This window comes from Pleurodeles waltl, chromosome 4_1 (assembly GCF_031143425.1).
Source record: "Pleurodeles waltl isolate 20211129_DDA chromosome 4_1, aPleWal1.hap1.20221129, whole genome shotgun sequence".
Classification (NCBI taxonomy): Eukaryota; Metazoa; Chordata; class Amphibia; order Caudata; family Salamandridae; genus Pleurodeles; species Pleurodeles waltl.
In genome coordinates, this window is record NC_090442.1 from 1007164325 (window position 1) to 1007188175 (window position 23851).

General features: G+C 42.8%; 1 protein-coding gene across 2 annotated transcripts in view; it reads left to right on the forward strand.

The window, feature by feature from the left end:
• Window positions 1-23851, forward strand: part of ING3 (inhibitor of growth family member 3) — a 172553-nt gene that overhangs the window by 105737 nt on the left and 42965 nt on the right. For both annotated transcript variants that reach the window (XM_069229863.1, XM_069229862.1), the window contains exons 8-9: window positions 5880-6034; window positions 11685-11878. In XM_069229863.1, coding sequence (XP_069085964.1) covers window positions 5880-6034; window positions 11685-11878 — 349 coding nt within the window. The remainder of the gene's footprint in view (window positions 1-5879; window positions 6035-11684; window positions 11879-23851) is intronic.

The window sequence follows — 23851 nt, forward strand, 5'->3', positions numbered from 1 at the left end:
AAGTCAGAACTCTCAACAAGAGAGCCCAGTCACTGGCAGGAAAAGTCTTTGATGTTCCTGAGACTTCTGAACAGGAGGCAAGGTCAGTCCAAGCCTTTGGAAGCAGGAGAAGCAGCAGGCCAGCACAACAAAGCGACAGGCAGAGTGGCAGTCCCTCCTAGCATCCAGCTCTTCTTCCTGGCAGAATTTCCTCACTCCAGGAGTCTAACTATGCGGTGTCAAAGGTCCAGATCTTATACCCATTTTGGTCTTTGAAGAAGGCAAACCTCAAAGACTTCTTTGTAGTGCACAGAACCCTGTCTTTTCCCTGTCCTGGCCCCAGGCACACTTCAGGGGGTTGAAGACTGCTTTGCATGAGGACAGGCACAGCCTTATTCAGGTGCAAGTGTCAGCTCCTGCCACCACTCTAGCTCAGGAATACTGGTGAAGGGCCATCAGGATATGCAGGGTGCAGCTCCGCTCCCTTTGTGTGACTGTCTAGAGTGAAACATAAATAGCCCAACTGTCATCCTGACCCAGACATGTATTCAGCAGACAGGCAGAGAAACCAAATGGTTAAGCAAGAAACAGGGCACTTTCAAACTTACAGTTCAAAAACCAACTTCACCAAAAGACGTATTTTTAAAAATTGTGAGTTCAGGGACCCCAAACTCCGCATCTCTATCTGCTCCCAATGGGAAATTACAGTTAAAAATATTTCAAGGCAATCCCCATGTTACCCAATTGGAGAGATAGTCCTTGCAATAGTGAAAAGGTAAGTTAGCAGTATTTCACTGTCAGGACATGTAAAACACACAAGTACATGACCTACCTTTTAAATACACTGCACCCTTCCCATGGGGCTACCTTGGGCCTACGTTACGGGTCACTTAGTTGTAGTATAAGGGAAGGTTTTGGCCTGGCAAGTGAGTGCACTTGCCAGGTCGAAATGGCAGTTAAAACGGCCCACACAGACACTGCAGTGACAGGTCTGAAACATGCTTACAGGGTTAATCATGTGGGTAGCACAATCTGTACTGTAGGCCCACTAGTAGCATTTGTGTTACAGGCCGTGGGCACACATAGTGCACTTTACTAGGGACTTACTAGTACATTAAATATGCCAATCATGGATAAACCAAATGCCTATACATTTTAGACAGAGGGCATATACACTTTCGCACTGGTTAGCAATGGTAAAGTGTCCAGAGTCCTAAAGTTTAAAAAAAAAAAAAATGGAAGGTAGAACGCAAATGTATGGGGATCACCCTGCTAAAAGGGCCAGGTCCAACAGGGACATTATAGTTAAGCTCACATTTTAAACATACAAAACCATAGAAATTCACCTGTTGCAGTTAGTTATTTCAAGTAACTATAACTTGTGTCCTAGGATAACTGTAGCTCTTGCTCCCTCCATGCACAGTTTGTGTATGAATACTTTTACAACAAACATTACAGTGATGCTATCTGGGGTAATAAGCAGTGATTACCAGTGCATGGCGAGGGCACATTTTGTACTTGCTTTAGGCACGAGTCGCCAGTAGGCAGTTATAGCTGTGTCCGAGAAAAAAAAAAGGGGGGGGTCAAAAAAGTGCATTTCCAATGTAAATTCCCAAAGGCGAACACGACTACAGCCCTAACCACTGGATGGAATTGAACCAAATTTGTCAGAAAGGTAGCTTTTTGTGCGCAGATTACGCTTTTTGTTATTTGGTGTAAACCCGTTCAGTAGCTTAAGCTAAATTAAACAAAAACAAATTTGTATATCTAGATGCACGAAGACTTCGCAAATCCTCTCAATTGCGTGCAGAGATCTGATTGGCAGCCATTTTGAGACTCTGCTTCAGCTCAATCTCAAAAGAAGCATTGGCAAAGCCAATAGGTTTCGCCTTTGTAAATCGATTCACTGAAGAAAACAAGGAACAAGGAAGTTGCGTTTTTATTTATTCATACATATGTGTGTGTATAATATGAATTTATTTATATTCTGTGGTAAGGATATACCACACAAAATCATACACTAATAATAGTAGTGTCATATTTGACTTTAAAGGTTACCCATATCTCTCACACAAAGCGTGCTTATGGTTTATGAACCTTAAAACGCTAGAAATCATAGGTAGCTGTTACTATATTGAAACTTTGTAGTGTGTTTTCTTTTTTTTTTCTGTGTACTCACCTCCTTTGAAGTACGCTCTGCTGGCAGATTAGATTAGGATGATTTTTCAACAGTGTCTTCAACTATTCCAAGTAGAGCCTGAATGTTCAGTAGTTCAGTTAGTAAAACCACTGATGTAAAGAGGTATAACAACTTCATAAAGGCACCATTGGTTCCATTATTTTTCTTGTTCTTCACACCTCAAACTCCTGAATCCACACACTTTTTTTGTCCTGTTTTTGTGTCAAAGTCCCCATCTCCACTGAGGCCCACAGAGTTAAATATTTATGCAGGAATCATCTAGAATCGTACTGGAGTGTGACGTGGATGAACCTTGACAACAGAGGCAACAGCCTTGAAACAGCTGAAAGCCCTCAAGAAACGAGAAACTGATTATGTTTGGCTTAATGTTACTAAGAGAAGGGATGAAAATCTGAATCGCTTCTGAAAACTGCTTCTTATGTTCTGGAGACAGGTTTATGGTTGCCCTGTCATTGGCAAAGACATGGGCGCATAGTAACTGAAGAAATATTTTCCCTTGCATAAAAAAACATTTCATGAGGCACCATAAGTACTGATCTGGAGCACGTGTGGAATTGTCTGGCTTTTCCTCTCTTACTCTTTAACTACAACCTTTTGCAAACAAAGTTCAGTCAGTGGAATACATGTAACAGACTTAAGCATGCAATACCGCAGGTTTGCTGTTAGATAGCTGGCCACTTCTTTGAATGGTTTTTAGCTCTGTATTTGAACTGGATAATGTGGTTGCTTTTAGATGGGTGTCCGAGTTTCCAGTCAAGTGGTAAAAGTAACCCCTCTTTTCCCAAAAGTAATTAAGCCATCCACAGCAACCATGGTTCCACCCATGTAAAACCATTGTGCGTTTTAGGGTGTCATGAGCTTTGGTGTTGAGTTCCAGGGATCTGCTGTGGAACCCATAGTCTTTATAGTCCAGACACAGTTCGTTTGAGACTAGGTCAAGCACCATATAGACCATTTGTCAAGTGGAGGCTGATGCATTATCTAACTACAGACTTTTTGCTTAAAAGGCTGATCAAAATTGTCTGATGGCAAGAGAACTCACTGAACATATAGACACTTGGGGGGTCATTACGACATTGGTGCCCGGTGCTATAGTGGAGGTATTACCGCCAACAGGCTGGTGGTACCTACCTCCACTATTATGACATTGGCGGTTTGGCCACAGCCAAACCGCCAAGTCAGCACACCAACCGTCACTGCTGTAATGACCGCCGGGCTGGGGACTTCAGTCTCCAGCCCAGCGGCCATCACCAGGCCGCCCATGAAATTTTGACCCCGCCACGGAAACCAGGGCACGGATAGTGGTCTCCCCTGCCCTCCTCCCCCCTCCCTAGCATCCTTCCCCACCCTCCCTCTCCCACCGCCCCTCTCCCACCCCCCTTCCCACATATACACACATACATATACACCCATGCACACATACACACTCACTGTAAAACTCACAAACATACATCCAGGCACACACGCAAGCACACAATACAACAGGCACATATACACACACACACTCATGCACACATGCATTACACACGCATGCACGCATTCAAACACAGTCACACACATCCCCAAACACGCACACAACACCTCCCTCTCCTGTTGGCGAACCCGACTTACCTGCTTGCAGGGGGTCCTCCGGCAGGAGACTGGATGCGGTGCTACTCCCAGCAGCAGCGTCCGCCAGCAAAACACCACCAGGCCGTATCATGGAACATAATACGGTAGGCGGTGTGTTGCTGGTGTGGCGCTGCTTCTGGCAGCAGCGCCACCTTACCATTGTCCGCTGCCATGACCGTCGCTGGAATTCCGCCAGTCTTCTGGCGGAATTCCGGCTACGGTCATAATGGCATGGACGGTCAGTAGCAACAGCATGTTGGCGGCCGTGGAGGTAGGCGCTGTTTGCCGCCAATCTCATAATGAGGGCCTTAATTTCATTGCAGAAATTGGATTTATGGATTGCCTTCAAAGGTATGTTCAAAAGGCACTGTCTCCACAACTGTACACGCTAGAACGATCATTGATATGATTCTAGAATGAGATCAACTTTTGCAGTCTGTGAAATGAGGGAGTCCTTTTCTTAACTTAGCAAGAAGGCATCAACGCATCTAAACAAATATTACAGTCCAACCTATATGTTGGTGATGAGATACTGCTGTCTTGTGGGTATGTTTATCATAATCAGCTGTCTCTTGTGCAAGCGTCTCCTTTTTTAAGTGTTGTAAAGGCTTGTACAGCCACCTTGCCTTTACTTGCCCACAACTTCCTTGGCAATAGCCACCACAGTCCTTTTGGCCATTGAAGAAAGAAAGGACAGTACTGGGTGCAGCTTTAGCAATAACGCTTGTGACCTAATAGCCTACTCTTTGAGCTTTATAACCAATTTAACATTGCCTAAGACCTACAGCACCACAATTGAGGTGGGTCAAGAGTGTCATCCTTACTTTTAAAGTGGAGTAAAAATGCATTGACCCAGTCTGTCACCCAGATGAATAAACTGCAAACGTTCTCGAAGCAATAACGCTAATGATCTAATAGCCTACTCCCTGAGCTTCAAAACCATTTTAACATTGTCTAACAAGTACAGCACCACAGTAGGGGTGGGTCCAGTGTCATCTTTACTTTCAAAGTGTAGTAAAATTGTACTGACTGAGTCCGTCCTCCAGATGATTAAACTGCAAGCATTATCGGAGGAACCTCCTCCATACCTGCAACCTTTCTCTCCTTTCTTTTAACCTGACCTGTCCTCCTCCGTGTTCATCTCAGCGAAAGTCCTAGTCGGCCCACTGTCTGCAAAAATATATTAAGCAAGGTATTTATGTGTTCTGAAGAATGGTGGGGGACTCCATCCTATTTTCGATTTTTATTCCTTATTTATTTATGGCAGCAAACATTTAAAATAGTGGTACATGTACGCATTCTTCAAGCTTATGATATTTATGATTGAGCAGTCAAATGTCACAGGATGTACTGCTATTTTTGGGTGGTGGGACTTTACGGGAGTCAACAGATCAGGTTAGAGTGCATTTTCGGACTAACACATGCCCTAGATTGTTTACCAAATGCATGGCAGTGGTAGCAGTATAAGGCAAACCTTGCTATTATCAAACCACACCTATATGTTTGAAGGACTAATTCTGCACATGATGATGGTCAGTTGGTTGTACAAGCTGGATGCACGCCCTTATGCTTTGTTTGGCGTTTCACCACAGCTATTTAAACCTGCATGGAAGCACCTCCAAATATTAATACTTTTGTCTGAGTGGCAAAAAACCCTGAAACACTTCTCAGCATATTTTCAGCAGTTCATGTGCAAGTATGGTTTGTGTGTACTTTGTGGACTAATGCAGATGTTCAGTGTGAAAACCGCACATGAAGACATGGATTGTTGCCCTTTCTGGACAACTACATCAAAAATAGTGGGTCATCGGAAAATAAGTACAGTTTTGAACGTCCAAGTGCTATGTTGATATTGAACAAATCAATATGTTTACAGACTGTAGTGTGGTTATCCGTTCTTTCTTTTGCACAGATTATCATTACATCCCAACACTGTTCTTTGGTACTTGTATGTAGTATTTGTAAAATACATAAAAATATGTACAAAGTAGTCAGATGTCAGCTGTTTGTGCAACGGGTTCTCTTCTCATTACCTTGTGGGAGTTGGTAAGAGCTACCCCTTAAAGATGTGTCTTGGTTATTCCTGCAGGAGCTCGAAACAATATCTCAGCAGCTTCCAACAATGCTTACAACACAAACTCCTCTCAGCCACTGCCTTCCTACAACCTAGGATCACTTTCTACTGGCGCTGGAGCAGGTGCTATTACTATGGCTGCAGCTCAAGCGGTGCAAGCAACAGCACAGGTGAAGTATTGCAACTTGTTTTTCTGTAGCATAGCTAGCAGCAAGCCCAGGCCATCTGGATACATTTCATCCAGTTCGTGTTTTGAAATAAAATACAAAGCATGCTGGAATCTGTAGCTTTAGTTTCCATGTTACATGTTTTGCCCCGTACATCGTCCAGCATGTGCGTTCCTAGTGTCACGCTTGTGGCAGTTGGCCAGATGACACAGCTAGTCAACCAGGAGTGCTACATCATAGTTATTATTTTCGAGGATGTCATGAGGGCAGCATAAATAGTGTCTGCGTGCTGGTCTCGAATCCTGCACGCTAGTGGGAACTATTTAGTGCTTAAGACATCAACAAAGGTACCTTTGATGAACTAGACCTGCAAGCATCATTTCATGGGTAATTTTCTATTCTGGACCGCTAAAGTTCTGTAACTGCTGAGATTGTGCACTATTCTTGATAAACCTTAGCAGCTCATCTTCTCAATATCACTTTTTTAATTAGTTCTTTGGGTGTGATGTAAGACAATGACATTCAATTTGGGCTTATCATTGGATGAAATACATACTTTTGTTATTGCTCTATCTCTTGTATTGTTTGAACATTGGCTCTATGGTTATGATTGTGCCCAGTGGTGCATTAAAGTTGTACATTTCGGTCCTTGAGTCGGCATGGAAACTGTCCTAAGAAGCTTCTTCCAGTGCAACATTAAAACCGATTATGCATTGTAATAGCATTGAGTTTTTGCTGCACTACCCTTCCTCTGGTGTTTACATGAGTAATATCTTTAGTTTTGTGGCAGTGGAAAAATATATTTTAATAAATTTGAAAGCCCTGTCTGAATCAGTTGTGGTGGAAAGAACTCAGTACATTTCACATGATCCGTAAGAAATAAATGTGTTTTGGAGATTGAAAGGTCAGTAATTAAATGGCTGACATTGACAACATTGAAAGATGATTTGAAATGTCATTTGCAGGCACCAGTTACTGAGACATATTGCAGAAGAATGTGTGTACTCCACAAGCTCTCAAGGAGATCAGACCAGAATCTTCTCTTTTAATTAAATAATGCACCATTGTGTTTTAAGGAAATCCAATTGTGTGTACTAATGCCATAGACTGTAGCATTTCCTTTGTGTGAATCTTGCAGAAAATATTTTGTTTTCTGCTTAAAACGTGCATGACTTTGCTACTAGAGTTGTGTTTTGACGTAAGAAACCAATCTAACAGATTTTTTTTGTTGCTTAATTTTATGTACAAACTCTCCATTTAGTTGCTTTCCTTCACCACTGATTAACGTTTCGAAATGTGGGCGTACGTTTATAGTCATTCTGAATTGCAGTGCATGAACAAAATGAGTGAGTTTTCTTCTCCTCCTATCCCCTCCACCACCACCAGAGAAGTTTTATGAAATTTCGCCCACACACCTATGTCTATTTTGTATGCAGTATTTACATAGAAATTTCTTGAAGCCCCATATATTTTAATGGCAGATGTGAGACATGATCTGTTCGCTTGGCAGATTGAAGTTTTTGCTTTTATATGCTATTGCCAAAGTCATATGCACACTGGATTGACATTTGTTGGCACAACCACTAGACATTGGAGACCTAGAGTTGTGGTGTTTGTTGATAAGGAGCTCTTGGCACATAAGTAGCCTTGGCTGCTGTCTCCTTCCAAACTTGTTCAGTCAATCATGTCCTCCTGCAAAGACGTTCTGCTGTTGACATGCAGTTCATCATGGCATAATTTGTTTACACAAATGCGCAACTCCATGCTGAAACAAAATGCCTTTCTTTTGGCTCTACAAAAACGGATGATGTACGGAATACAGATTAAATCAAACATTCACTCCCAGTCACAGATCTGGGTTTAAGCCATCATTTATTTTGCTTGCCATGCCATTCCAGTTTGGACCTAGCCAAGTGCAAGTCAGTCTTGACCCTGTTCTCCATTGGAACAATCCAGCCTGAACTGCCAGGCCGGGTCCTCCTTTGACAAGAAACAAGCATCCTGGGACCGGTTTCAGGGTATCTCCCTTCATCAGCCAGGCTAGCTTGAATCTGGTGGCATAGCAAGCACAGGACCCACGTCTGGGCATACCTCTCCCACTTGGGGTGACAAATGCAAAAACAACGGATGATGGACGGAATGCAGAATAAATCATACATTCACTCCCAGTCACAGATCTGGGTTTAATCCATCAGTTTTTTTGCCTGCCATGCCATTCCAGGATGGACTCAGCCATATGCAAATCAGTCTTGACCCTGTTCCCCATGGGAACAGTCCAGCCCGAACTGCCAGGCCAGGTCCTCCCTGGACCAGAAACAAGCATCCTGGGACCGGTTTCAGGGTATTACCCTTCATCAGCTTGTCCATCATTTGTGTTTGTTTGCTTTCTTATGGCCCCGTCCTCTGATACTTCTTGCCAATCTTGATACTTTCTCTTTTTGCCCGTTTTCCTCTGTGATCTGGGGCTAAGGCTGCCAAAGGCCGCAAAGAGAACAGGATCAGTACAGGTGAGTAGTTCTTCCTAAGATGGTGATAGAGGTGGGTGTACCATTCATTTTCCAGTCAGAACTGTTGTGGAATTTCTGCTTAGAGACGCGCGGCCTATTACTACCCTTCAAATGGTCTCACCTCTGTTCATCTTTTGCTCTGTGCCCCCCTAGCTGCAGCTCTTGGCTGGACATTTTCTTTTCTGCTCGGGGGAGCACCCGGAGAATTGGGAGCTGCCTAATGGCGCTACTACTGCTGGGCGATTGACTCTGCTAAGCTCTCCAACCATGGACACTGCGCTCCTGCTTGATAGTGCAAGCTTTCCTACCCCTTGGTGCGAGGATATGTGTTCTGTCTTGCTAGATCTTCTCAAGCTTGCAAGCTCCTTTTCAACGTTCTGTAGGATGGTATTGCCAATGCTTCTTTTTATGGACAGAGCAATTTAATGGTAACTAAACCTAGTTAAGAAGAGGGAAGTTAGTAAAGAGACTTTATTTACTGTACAATGGAAACCCATGTCTTAAAAAAAAAAAAATGTTATATTAGTTCCTAGACATTCAGTCACTCCAATGTAAAACTAGCAAGATATGCCCCTCTGTGACCAGAGTGGTAGATCAGGCCAACTGTTGCATTTTGCAAGTGCTGAGGTCTTAACTAAATATTTTGGGTTGATGATGAAATAAAATTTCAAGGTCACTTCCCAGGCAGCATTTTAGGAGCCAAAGTAGATTCCCAGACACCATTGGCTGGCCCTCACTCCAAAGAAGTGTGGACTATTCAGGGCACTGGCTTTGCTTTAGCATACGTCTGCCAGACAGTGAAACAGTGATGAGATTCATGCTAAGAATTTTAATGCATTCAGTTTGTTCCAAATGCCAAACTGAATTTGATGGTACAACTTTAAGACTGGTTCAGCCATCAGTGGGCACGGTCTTTGGGGAGGGATGTTATGTTTGTTGTTAAAGCAAGCGTTCAGTGTCTTCAAAGGTGAACACGCAAAAATATGTTATAAGGTTCAGTCTTCAAAGAGCCATTCTCAGAAGTGACATTAATGATAAAGGTTGCAGGACAATGTACATAAATGTACAATACAGGGTAAAAGGCGTGAGCAGAACTCCACCTAACATATAGGTATATTGGAGCCTCGGGTAGGGTTTAAATGCTTTCCAAATTCAGCTAGCAGCAAGGTGGTAATTCAAGTGGACAATAAAAACACAGCATGCAGCTTGTTTAAATGGGGTGCAAAATCTCCTCATTCTTGACTTCTGGCACAAGCAGACTGGCACTTAGATGCTGCTGAAGCATGTTAAGTACGATCCCTGGTGTGAACAACAATCCTTAAGATGTCACAGGCCATGTACGACAAGCAATGCATGCATGAGAATTAGTCCAAAGGTGCTAAGCAGGGTCAGTTTTGTGGTGCTGAGGGGATTGCCACACAGATCTGTTTGCAATAGAAAATGACTTGTGCTCAGTGAAACATCTAACCACCTGCTGGAGACCAGGGTGAACACACTGCTTATATGATCATACAGGGCACTTACATATGCTTCTGCCCTATTATTACATCTCACCGTATTCTGTTGGGAGACTCATTTATCTAACTATGAACCGCATTGTGTCAACGGAGGTGAGGCAGGGTTGGACCTGCCATCTGATGGAGATCTTGGCAGTTTTGTGTTGGAAGCTCTTGAACATATCAACATCACTTGGCACTGGCTCAAGGTTCAGGATCTTGGACATCCTTAGTGGGCGTTCCCTGAGAGTCTGACTTCATATGTGGCAAGTCCTTCACGAAGTCACCAAAAACTCTTTGGACATAAATATGGTGTCCTAAATATAGTCTACAAAACAATTCCCCATTGAAGTTTATATTAGAAAATCTAAACTCAAGCGGCCAATATTTTTCTAAACTATATAGAATACTTTATTTTTGGCTGGTGATATTTCTGTATACATTGCGATAATTGACACTAGTCAAGTCTCCTAAAGCAAAAGTGTTGTAATATCTAGAGGAGTAGGGCATAGACTATCTCACTGCTGGTGCGCTATTTTCTTCTAGTCGGCAAGCATATGGGGCAGCTATCAGTACTATGAAAATTATTTTACAGTAGCGCGCCTTGGCACCTTATGCAGACATTTATTAAAATCATTGGGGCAACTGTAAAGCCCTTGGCAGATGAGTTGTAAGTGACGGTCCATCCCGTCCACCATAATCTGATATCACCCTCAACTCAAGCGTAGTGTGATAGTAATGCAATTCTCACGGGACACTTCCTCTAGTGTTCGAGAGTGTTCGTGAGCAACACATGACTCTCCTAACTAGTGTTAGAAAGACCAAGGGATACTTTTTCAGAACATAGTAGTTCAAAACCCTGCAAAAGTATTTGCCATAACACCAGTTAAAGGGGAGGCTTGGCAGCTTTCATTTATAGCGAGCCTATTTTTGGCATTTTTTAAACTAGACTGATCAATCCAGATTGACAACAGTTTTTATTATTATACACAATATATTAAATTCACTTTTGAGAAAATAATTCTGAAACCTTCAGTTCCAATACTTCATTTAAGTGTCTGTTTATACCGAAATGAATGGGTAAACGTGTATAATTTGGGTTCAGATTTTTTTAATGTTCAAGTGTATGTTCTCATGACATTTTATAGAGGTGATGAGTTTGCAGCCTCCTACTACCATCCTGCTTTGCAGCAGCTTCTGTACATGGTATCAGCATTTGGATTAAGATAAACCCATGCTAGTAATTTCCATTGGCAAGTAATTAGGTATTAATGAAGTAAGTGTTTCACATCTGTGACACTACAAAGTAGTATATAAAATGGGATTTATTGATGACTTAAACTTATCAATATTTTTTAGGTGTCCTAGATAAGCTCATAGGAGCTTCATGGTTTTGATGCAAATGGTAAGTGACTGGTGGCTAGCAAACGGTCATTACCACAATTTGCAACATACTGTTTTCAGAATACCAACCAGTATGTTAGCCCGCAATCAGTGGTATTCAGAAAACAAAATGCTCAAATTGAGCCCTCAACGGTGCCGAGGTGGAAACCTCAGAGGACTGGGTAAATACATTTAAACAATTGTGGATGTCGAATGAGTGTTCAGAATGTTTGACTAATGGATAATTTCTCTTTCTATTTTGTTAAGATGAAAGAAGGACGAAGGACCTCAAGTTTAAAAGCTAGTTACGAAGCCTTCAAAAATAACGATTTCCAGCTTGGAAGAGAGTTCTCGCTGTCCAGGGACACTACGGGATATTCGTCGTCTGCATTGGCTTCAACATTAACACAAACGTTAACTTCATCAGCCACAACCGATTCAAGAGGTGGTCGCAAAAGCAAGTGAGTATTTTGATCAGAGTATAAATCATTTAGTGTTCTTTTTTTTGCTTATTAATTCTCATATCCAGTTTACATAGAACCCAGAATATTTTACCTTTTTGTATTGCCAAAGAGCTACAAAACTAATCTGGAGAACCTCTTTTTTTTTTTTTTTGTTGTGAGGAAAACAAAACTTAAAATGTATTTTTAAAATACTGTTTACACTGTGCATAGTAGTGTTCCATAAGTATCCCAACAGTATAGTTAGAGTTGTTTTCATAAATAGTATACTATATTCCATATCATGGAAATTTCGATTTAGAAACCATATTCTTTACCTATGTGGAGGACCCCAGAAAACATTCCAACATGCCAATAGGAGACATCATTTTCTGTCTATTTCTATATTGGCAATTAGCAGTATATTTAACTCTGCAAAATAAAAACTTTGGTAAAAATTTCCAATTCAACAAAACTCAAAAAAATGAAAAACAAAGTCAACAAATGGTGCACACTGGCTTCACCCCTTACTTGCAAGAGTTTTGATAAACCTCCTTTAAGCAATCCAGCTGCTCCATTATCTCTAGCTCAGAATCTGTTTCAGTGCAAACTGAGCAGTTCATTTTCTTAGCAAAAGAGTCGTTTGGTAAAACCAAAATCCCTTAGCAATGTAAGGAAACAGTGAAGTGTCTGAAAACGCAAGCATGTAGCACAAAAGTTGAAGTTTAACTCCAGGTGCTTTATGAGTAGAAAAATGGCTGCCATTTGGTATAAAAATGACAGTGCGGTAGGGCTTCAGATCGAACCATAATAAACACATTGTGGTAATTAGGACAGTCCATGAACAGCAAAATTAGAGAGGGCACTGAAAGGGGGATTGGTGGATGATATTGAAAATATGAACATTTAAGGCTTTTTGGAAGGAGGCCTTTGAACAGCATGACGCAAAAGCTACTTCCAGGAGTCTAGTAAATGGGAAACGTTTAATATATCTGTTCAAAGAATTCCCAACCTGCAAAGGGGGAAAGATTGCAATGCTGCATAAAAGTAGCTACAAGTAAGTAACGTCTTCCAGAACTGCAGTGGGCAGGCTTGATACATGTTTTTCCTTTGCATGGTCTGTCGAGTTCTCATAACTGGGCCACATCGAGTGGGACACTTGTACAAAAAATGTATGTGGTTGTTGAGAGGTGGGGTCCATTTAGACCCAGACCGAAAGGTTCCCAAAATAGTAATTCTCTTTTGAGAAAGCTGACTTTCTTTGTCTTTGCCTTACCAGCCTGCTTCTATACCTGGTTAGGTCCCACTCCTTGAAACACGCAGTATGGGGAGAGATCACCAGTCTCTTGCTTTGTTCAGGGTAGGTTTCCCCCTGCCTAAGTGAACACAGTTGGCGTCTCGTGTTATTGTTGGTTCCCAGTGCAACAGGAACAAATCTGAAACTCTTTCTAAACTAAATTCCTCAAATCACCTTGACTAGCCTAAAATGATTTGACCTGTTACTCTGGGTTTCACTAAAAGAACAATGTGAAGATTCACTTCTTGACTGAAAGAGTGTTTGAAGTTTTGTCTTAAAGGGGCCCTCTGGTTGGCTCTGGCTTCCTGACGTGCTCCCCAGAGGAGGAGAAGAATGCCCCCCTCCAGGTGAGTACTTGATATGTCATCTTGACCAAGAAGCTTCCGCACCAGCATATGAAAGTACATCTACTCAAGCGTTAAAAGACCTGCTAGGTTGATACAGATGCATTAGGCTAAGCCCATGTCAAGGAAGACTGCATGGAGCCTTCCTAATGTGACTAGTGGTGAGATGCAGAGCTATAAGCTCTGCACTAGTCTGTGAAAGCCAGCCTGATTGCAAGAAGTCCTGCACAAACCATAGCTCTTTAGAGTTGTGGAGGATATCTACTGACTGAGATTGCTCTGGAAACATGAGATCCCTGTAGCCCAGCTGCCGAGGAGAGGATTGAGCAGCATAACCTACTCCTCTGGGCGGTGGAGCTTCTGAGAGTCAGAATGCACCATGCCTGTCCCTCCACATATCTTTATGGTGCCTCTCTCCTCCTGGCCAGTCTGCCTTCATAGTCCCCTAAGGATATCCCAGATCTATGGTCAGATTGAACCTTTTTTACTTTATGCATAATATTTTTTTATTTGTTCTCTAGTACCAATCGTAAAATCCACTGGGAACGAATAAACCAGGAACACTATTGGGTGCCCCTGGTCTTTCGGATAATTTGCTCTGCTAGAAAATTGCACCAGTGAAAGGTAGATCCAGAGATATGGGTCCTATATAGTTTAGGTACGCTTTGGATTTCAAAGTGGACTTGGCCCTACTGCTGTCTCTACCGAGTTGAACTATATCAAAACCAGTAAGGTCCTGGACTGATTGTGATACTCCAGTGACTTTGAACTTTCTCCTAATCTGACATCGGTAACAGACCTGTTTCCTTCATCGACTTAATTATCTAGATTATTGGGGCAACACTTAGGTCCTTGGTATTTGGGTCTTTGGTTTCAAAATTAGACATTTTTGAAAACATTATATTAGTCTTAACTATTGAAAGATATGCAGCGGGAGCTGCAACCACTGAATTATCGAGCAGGGTAACCATGCTTTCATGTGTGGGAGAAAGCCATTTCAAGAACGAAGAGACCCAACAACCTCTTTATTCTTGAGCCAACTCATAAAATAGCATTGGCTAGAGATCAAATGTAATAGAAAATGTAGCACCTTTGGCTAAAGAGCTATAAAATGTTTTGGGTCTTATCTACCTGAGAACTTTCCATCTACTTCTGGTTTGGGTTTAAATATACAGCACCATTTAGAACCTTGTTTTAACTGTTCTTTTGACCTATCTGTTAGCAAACGTTCCTTTTGTTCTTGAAGATAAAGCTCTAACTATGCCTTTACCTTGAAGTTAATGAGTATTATTCATTTTGCCTCAAGGGCCCTGACGATTTCACCTTTTTGAAAGTGTGAAAGTGAGTATCCACACAAAGTACTGCCCATCTAGTGCTATTTGTCATAGGACCCAATAAAAGGTATCAAGATACAGGCCTGTGGAAGGGTTGAACTAGGTGCAGATAATTTGACAGCCATACCATAAATGTGACACCAAACTCGAAGGACTGAGGGCAAAGCATTTCTGTTGCTGTGACCAGAAGGACAATAAAGTATAATCCCTTGCATGGATAGAGCTACCCTTAAATCGTTGAAGAACTGTGTGGCCAGCTGCTCTAATTTATTACTGCCTTCGAGAGGTTTTCTGAGACTGGAGTATTCTTGTTGGTGCCCAACCCAAATATTAATATCACCATAAGAGAGCTGTCCTAATGCACTCCATATGCCATGGAGAAAACTGATCCCTTCTGGCCAAGGCTATGTGGCACAAAGGGATTAAAAAAGGTTACAATATGAACCAGTTTAGGTTACCTGTAGCGCTATTGTGTGGCCCGGTAAGTGTGTGCCCTGCTCTTATTGCTTTCTTGACTGTGAAGATTACAAGGTCTTATTGCATGTCCCAACCCTCTGTACCCCACTGAGCTGTAGAGAAGCTCCTAAACCCCCTGTCCCTCCCTTTGCCCAGTTTCAGCAGCAGCAGTGTTTCATACGAATAGTAATTTTAGACCGCATGTCCATGCTGCACAATGCTTGTGCCTTCCATCCAACGTGCCCTGACCTCTCCTAACTGGAAGAGCTGCTTTGTGATTGAAAAATCTGAATGTACCAAAGAGATTATCCAACAGCCAGTAAGACTTTTGCATATTTATTGTTTGTAGTACATTCTGAGCGTGTGTACCCTGGCCAAGCGTTGCCCACCTCTCCCAATACTGTTCCGGCAGTGAATGAAATTCCACCTTTAAGAGCTCACCAACTGTGTACACAGCATTTCACTAAAGAGTTCCTTAAGAACTCACTTACCCTTCCAGTCAAAAGTAAGACTCCACTTTCACCTTTTATCAGAGCCTTTTTGGGACACCATCCTTTCAATGCTGACTTTTACATCTGAATGTAAAAAATGATCTTCCGCAAACAAGAGAGATTCGTACCCTGACTCCAGAATATAGACTCCTTAGTGCATATCTCTGGACAGCCTGTTTTTTAAAAAATTTTAAGAAATCTTTTTTTCCATGGGTTAGCCTCCTCCAGGTAACTATTCTTTGTGTGACAAGCCAATGGCTGAGAAGAAAAGGTTATTTGTAATCCTATTTTTCCATCTAGGAAATGTTAAAGTCATGAACAACCTCCACCCTCCTTTCAATAGATTAGTAGTAAAGTAGGCAACTGGTTTTGCTGTGCCTCTGCGACAGTGAAACACTAGAATTCCTGAAAGGTTTAGGGTCGGAATTCCTCTTTGTAAAGACTGTCTCCGTACCCGCTTTTTTATTTGTATTTTTGATGAGAAGAAAAACAATTAAAATGGTTTAGTTTTGAAGGTATATTATAGTGTTAATATTTAAAAGAATAGAAAATATTGCCTTTCAATTGCTTGTTATGTTTGAAATTGTTTTCAATTTTTTTTTTTAATTAATATATGGCATTGGGTCCACACCTCAGCAGTTCTATTCTAATGTTAGTAAATTCAAAAATGGACTACTAGGATCACAATTAACTTTTTTTCTTGCTGCTTGAATCTGCCATGTCACATGCACTGAGTTATCCTGTTATCTGTCCGTTGTTGCTTGAACTGTGTCCGACTTTATGTAAAACGTGATCAGCGCTGTTGGTGCCAGGAGGATTGACAAGGGGCAGGAGCCCTTTAAATTGAACTTGCGCTCCCGCCGTCGCGGGAAGCGCTGTTGGTGCTGGGAGGATTGACAAGGGGCAGGAGCCCTTTAAATTGAACTTGTGCTCCCGACGCGCGCGGCGCCCGGGCCAAGGGCGGGCCCGTCCTTGCCCGGAAGAGGCAGGGCTGGGCCGGGCCACCCCCCTGTCATCTACTCAAAGACGTGGACCTGACAGCTAACTTGCCCATGGCTGCCTGAAGGAGAATTTAAGTTCCTTTGCTCGTGCGTGGGCAGCCTTCCCATAGAGCCCCAGGCGCCATCAAGCACGTGGAAAACTAGCAACCCAAACCGGATATTCGCAGGTTTTCTGTATACTCAGTTGAATTTACCTCAGTTCATCACATAACTCCCTATTGAATCACGCTTTTTGGAGGGCGGAAGGAGGCGGCACCACTCTTCTTCCAAGGGCAGGAGCCTAAAATTCATTGCCTGTCTGCGCCCGAAAAGTGGTTGGGCCGGGCTATATATACACACACTTTGGGCATTTGATTGTGGTCTTGTCTTTGGGATCTGCGAACAGTAGGGTCTGAGAAGCTCATTAATCGCGCTATAGTGGCAGAGGGTGGGTCCCAAAGGCCTAAACACCCCTATAAGCCGGGGGCTCACTAAAGGCCCCTGGTTTCAAGAAAAATGGGCCGACGACGTGGGGGGGGTTGGAAGGAAAGCAGCACTCTAACAAAACCCTAGATGGTTTTCTGCAAAAGGCTGTTGGGGAACTTGAAAAAGAAATAGAGTTAGTGCAGTGACGCTTAGCTGCCCCCCCTTCTTCAATTAATAGCCTAGTTCATGATAGTTCAGCCCCACAGCCACCCCCTGTGAACAGAATTACAGCCTCTACTGACTACCCCTTTCCCCTCCCCCTCTAAAATCCCCCAGGAGATCCAGGATGAAACTCCAATCGCAGTTTCCACCCGTGCTGCACCAACTCTGTTGGCTCGGAGTCCCTCAAATGAAGGCCCCCTTACCTCAGTAGATTCTAATACCAAAGGAAAAAGGAAACGAAGGGAACCCGCTTTTAAAAACAAACGATCCAGGACTTTGAGCCCCTCTAACTTGGCTCAACCGTCTAATAAGGATACAGTATTAATCCCCTCACACAACATCAATGACTGTCATGCAAATGAGTATACCAGGGATCTCATAAGAGATGAGCTTTCAAAACTATTCCTTCCTATTTTAACCCGCCTCCAAACAATTGAGGACAAACTGGAGAGTCTTATTAATAGCCAGCTACCAATAATTGCTCCACCCGCAGAAACTAAATCCTATCCCCTCCCCAATCATGACCTCATCACTGCCATCAGACCCACTGGCCAAATACCCAAAATCCCTTTTTCCTCTTTAAACCAAGATTGGCCCAGCTCCGTCAAAACACCTATTATCTTAATGAATAAGCCCCATATGGTCCCAGTTCCCCTTTCAAAAGGAACCGCCCCATGGAATAACCCAGTAACTAATCCGGGAAATGGTAACCCCACTTGGGAGCACCCGCAATCAGAACACCAGAAGAGGGACAAGATCAGGGGTCTGCTAGATCCAAAAGTGCTCCATTTACCACCAGAATCAAGCCCTTATGTTCTCATTATATCGAATGTACCTGAACTCAAACCTCATTCCACCGAATCTTTCACCGAACTTAAAAACAAGGTCATCCATTGGTTGCACGTGAATGCGGGGTTTGCTTTTCCCATGACACCCTCAATACTGATGGTGAGAAGGGTAGGGTGGGTGGGTTCCCTAGCGAAGATCGGTTCAGGGGACTGCATTGTTATCAACTTTAACTCTCCTGACCTTGTCCAACGGCTTTTTTTAAACGCTAATAGACCCTATCCTATAATTAGTCAAGCTTCACTTTGCAGGCTACAAGTGTTTTATCCACCTTCCATGCCATCTTGGAGTAGACAATCGCCACCGTCACACGGGGCTCCCCCGGTTATCCGAGTAATTGTGAAGCTGAGGAAACTCACCCTACTGTCCTCAGCATCTCTAACCCTGTTGTCCCTTTGACCTTGGCAGATTTTGTTAATCAGGGATTACCCACAAGCACCATGTGCCAAGCAAGCGAGGAATGTATTCCGAACCTGTCAATTGTTCCTTACATCCTGGGGTCCACCCGCATAGCCAATTCACCAAACTTAAATATAGCTGGGGTCACATCCAGCGAGGTTTATAAGGCACAGAGTGAGAAAGCTACTGGTCCTAATATACCTGAGGGAAATAGCATGGTTCCTAGCAGTTCCCCCCCCTGTAGGAAATATCCCCAGAATAAAGTAGGGTCCACAAAAACAGAGGATCTCGATAAGGTACTCAGCTGGAATATAGCAGGGTTGGAAAGCAAATTACAAAGCCCAGGATGGGGCAACTTTATTGATAATCACCTGATCTGCCTCTTCCAAAAAACGTGGGCATTAGAACCCAAATATAGACCAGGCTTTAAAAGCTATTGGGTTCCAGCACGCAAGTCATCTTCTGGGAGACCATCGGGAGGGCTGCTTGTGTGGATAAATATTTCTCTTAGGTGCAAGTTAGAAGAAATAGATATGGGTTGCCCTGATTTGCAAGTCCTATTAATAACGATTTCTGAAGAGAGACCTTTACTTTTAATTAATATCTATAACAGGAATGTGAGCTCCCACCCTGATTCCGATGTCCTGTCCATTTTGGACAGTTTTCTTAAAAACAATCCCTCCTTTTTTTGTCTTGATTGGAGGGGATTTTAATGTCACTTTCGAACCCAATCCTCTAGTTCAAGGAATATGTAAAGAAGAGGACGCCCATTGGGGCATCCCTCAGCTAGTCTCCAACAAAAGACCAAGACTGAACAAATCTGCACGCTTACTGGCTGATATCACACTAGCCCATGGCCTCCGAGCCTGCAACAGTCGCTCGCGCTCAGATGCAAATTTGCAAGCTACCTTTAGGCGCGGAGGGCACAGTAGTCGTATGGATTATATATTTCTTGACATCCGACTGTGGAGCCACATGTTCGATATGAGGGTCCAAGAGCAGATTGAGAGCGATCATGACCCGTTGATTTTATCGACCAGAGGTCTTTTTCCTACGTTTAAAGTGCCCTACTCTAAGACCCATGCCTCCCAGCTGGCCCTAACAAATAACAGACGCAACCTAAAATGGGAATCTGTTATTTCTTCCCCTAAGCACCAGGCATCTATTTACAACCTGCTTGCCAACCAAATGGAGTGTATGATTTGGTTTAATGAGAACGGGGAGGGTGACAGACTCTTAGCAGCCCACACTGATTTGTTCCAATCTTTAAAGCATCTTTTTACAAAAAAGATTATCAATAATCCAAATAAAAAGCACTGCGCTCCCCGGTTCGACAATTCTTGCAGAGAAGCACAACTATCTCTCCTGGAAGCAATAAAAGAAGGCCATGCTGAGCTGTTAAGAACAGCCAGGAAGGTTTACAAGAAGGAATGTTCCAAGGCATGCAGAAGCTGGGAAGAGGCCAGATGGGTTACCATTCTGGAGTCTGCTAAATCCAACAATATATCTAGGTTTTGGAAACTAATAGCTGATGACTGTAGTGATTCCCCTGCCACACCTGGCTCCTCAATTCTCTCAGCATCATGGGTAGAGCACTTTGGGCAATTATATGAAGGGCCATCTGAAGCTTCTCTGTGGGCCCCTGATGCCCCAATAAACCAAGAGACCACCCCGATTATATTCTCTCTAACCGAAACAAGAACAGCAATTGATTCATTGAAATGGGGAAAGGCACCTGGCCCAGATAAGATTCCAGGCGATCTATACAAATCAAGACCCGACATATGGGCACCATATCTTAACCTTATCTGCAATGCAATTGCAGCGGGGGCCCCCGCTCCACCTACTTGGAAAGGGGCTGAAATAGTACCCATTTTTAAAAAAGGAAACCCAAATACCCCTGCCAATTATCGTCCGATTAGTCTTCTTGATAACTCCCAAAAAATCTATGCTAAACATCTTCTGTTCCATCTTGAGGAATGGATTATGGAGTCTGAAGCTCTCTCTGACCTACAAGCGGGATTCAGACCTGCATTGAGTACAGTTGACCAAGCCCTAAGATTCATGTCAATAAAATGGAAGAATGTTGACCTGGGGAGGGGTAATCTCTATGTGGTCTTTATAGACCTCAGAGCCGCATTTGATCTGATCCCCAGGAACTTGCTGTGGTCAACATTATCAAATATGGGAGTGCCATCTGGTCTCCTGAAACTCATTGCTCAACTGCATGAAAATACTTTCACTCAAATTAGATGTGGCCAGGGGGGTGAGCTGACTGACCCCGTAGCTATTAAAAAAGGAGTTAGACAGGGATGTGTCCTGGCACCCACTCTTTTTCTGCTCTATATCAATATTTGCATTCACTACTTAGAGAATTGTATAAATGACTCACCTAAACTGGTTGGGAAAAAAATCCCGTGTCTGCTATATGCAGATGACACAATTTTGCTATCAAAATCGCCAATGGGAATCCAAAACTTGATCAATCAATTCTGTGTTTATTGTAGTGATTATAGTCTGGACGTAAATATCAAGAAAACAAAACTTATGATATATAGTACTTCCAAGAAACGATTGCGCGTCAGTATAGAAATGAACTCAATTCCGTTGGAGAAAGTAGAAGAGTTCGACTATTTGGGTTTCAGACTATCGACCACAGGCAAATGGAAGGCAGCCATTGACAAAGGGGCTCTTATCATAAGCCAAAGAGGCGGGGCCCTTGTCCATAGATCTAGAAAGGCTCCGAGCCCCCCCTTGAACATACTTGCGGAGATTTACAATGTTCAAATCAGAGCGGCGGCTCTATATGGAGTGGAACTTTGGGGGTCCCACAAAAACCTGGACATTCTGCAAACCAAGGAAAATTATTTCCTCAGACAGGTGTCCCGGTTAGGTATGGGCACACCAATGACCCCTTTAAGGCTCGACCTAGGTTTAAATAGTTTTAAAACCACAGCGGCCCTAAGACCTCTCTCCTATTGGATTCGTTTATGGAAATCTGTTGAACTCGAACCATATAGGCTGGCTATAAGAGAGCTCATAGCCGCCCCCCAGGCACTGGAGAAAATTCCATGGCTGAAGGAGATGAAATCTGCCTGGGATAAATTAGGTCTTCCCCACTACTGGAAATATCCGGATCAAATCCCCGATAATGCAAGGAAACTTGTCGTAAGAAGATATTGGGAGAAAGTTAATGAAGACTCCTTGCACCAAAAGGGGGCGGGCAGGCTAACAATGGTATTTCTCCAACTCAAGCACGAGCCCTGGGCTGAGAATTTCTTGAACCTTCCCATGCCTCCGTATGCCCGTGCTCTATATCTCCAGCTAAGATATGGTACATTGCCTATTAATGGTTTTACGGCTCACTGGCCATTTAACATCGTTTCAAATGACAGATGCATCTCTTGCCAATACTGTAAAGAAACAACAGAGCATATACTATTCTTCTGCCCTTTGTATAAGAGTCCCAGAGAGAGGTGGATCATTCCCCTCTGCAAAAACATGTCATTGCAGGATAGAGCAAACGCCACCAGAATCTGTACATATGATTCATCCTCCGTGGTAGCTATTACAGTTACCAAATATCTATCGGAGGCCTGGTACATCCGTCGTAGGTTTACCGTATCAAAGGGCATTTGAGCCATCCTGACATTAGTCCACAGAAAGTCTCAACTGTTATTTTCTATGTAGTTCCAGTAGGAATTTTCAGTAGGAACTTGCTGCCCTCCATATGAACAATAGAGATTGTCTAAGCTCATAGAGCCTTTTTTATAGTTGAAATCTGATAGGCTTCTTGACAAAGTATCTTATATCTAAATGGGAACTATATTTGTTTCTTGGATTGACGAGGGCCAGGTCTTATGGGAAAATAGCTGCACACATTGGTATGTTAGACAAAAGTTTTATATCCTAGCTTTTATCTTCTTTCTTCTTACCATTTTTATCCATGTCCTATTTATTGTATTTTTATCTATGATCAAAAGCTTAGTCCTGTCGATTTTATTGTTATATTGTTCTGATTATATTGGTTTTTATACTGTTATTACGTTTTTTAACATATATTATTTATCATGTATGATTGTTACCTTTGTTACTCTAAATGGTCCAGATTTCTAGACCGAATGAATTCAAATAAAAATAAAAACGTGATCATTGTTGATATTTATCATTTGTGTTGCTGAATTGTGATGAAGGTCAAACTCACAATAGCCTTAGGATATTTACATTGCTGTATGAAATAATAACAAGCCAACGAGTTGCCTGGTGATAGCCATATTGGGACAGCCGATTATTCTAGCACTAAGCATGTACTATTGCACTGTACATGACAATACACAATTGCCCTGATTAACTTCACACCTGAGCCAGATCTTGTTCATTCTGCCAATCAGTGTACGCTGATCTTCAGTTCTTTTGTGACCAACCTTACCCTATCACAGAACCCTTTGCCCCACCTATCTTTATTTGCTTAGAGAGCCTATGCCTCATGTTCAGGGCTCAAGCTGTGTCCAGGATCTCTTACAAGCAAAGCAATGTGCACTAGTTGATTTATACATGTACTGCATGTCCTGTTTTGGCGCAAAGTGATCCATTAGGGTTGTGATTGCCAGTTGTCTTCTAAATTTGCATGCAGATCTTTAAAATAGTCTTTTGGTTATGCAGATTAAGGGCATCCCCAGCACATCATAGAGGTTTGACTTTACTTTGCCAAGGGAGAAGCAAAAGGTATGATCTGGTTTATGGGTCCGATACTGAGGCCTCAAAGATCTACGGTTATCAGAAGCACTCCATCCATCCAACATCCAAATCTGCTTGACATTGCACACTCAGTGTCAGAGTTCACCTGGCTGCCAGCTGCACTTTTTTCCTGTAAGCTAACCACTGTATTACTGCCCTGCATCTCCTGTAAAGGCTGTGCTAGGCTGCTGTTATTTTAGCATAGTGGGCCACCAAACTTAGCTGTACTTGCTCTCATATTGCGTCCTAACAAACACATATCTGCCCCTTCCAGGATTCTGGGTTTTCTGCCTTTGGCAGGACATACTGGTTGCCTGCTGTGCTAGCAGTGTGAGGCTGTTGACATAATGCTCCAGGGAATCTCATCAGCAGCCTGATAGAAGGCTGGTTAACTTCATTGAGTGTAGTAAATTTACACTTAAAGGGCAGAGGTGTGACACCTTGTTTCAGACTTCCATAATT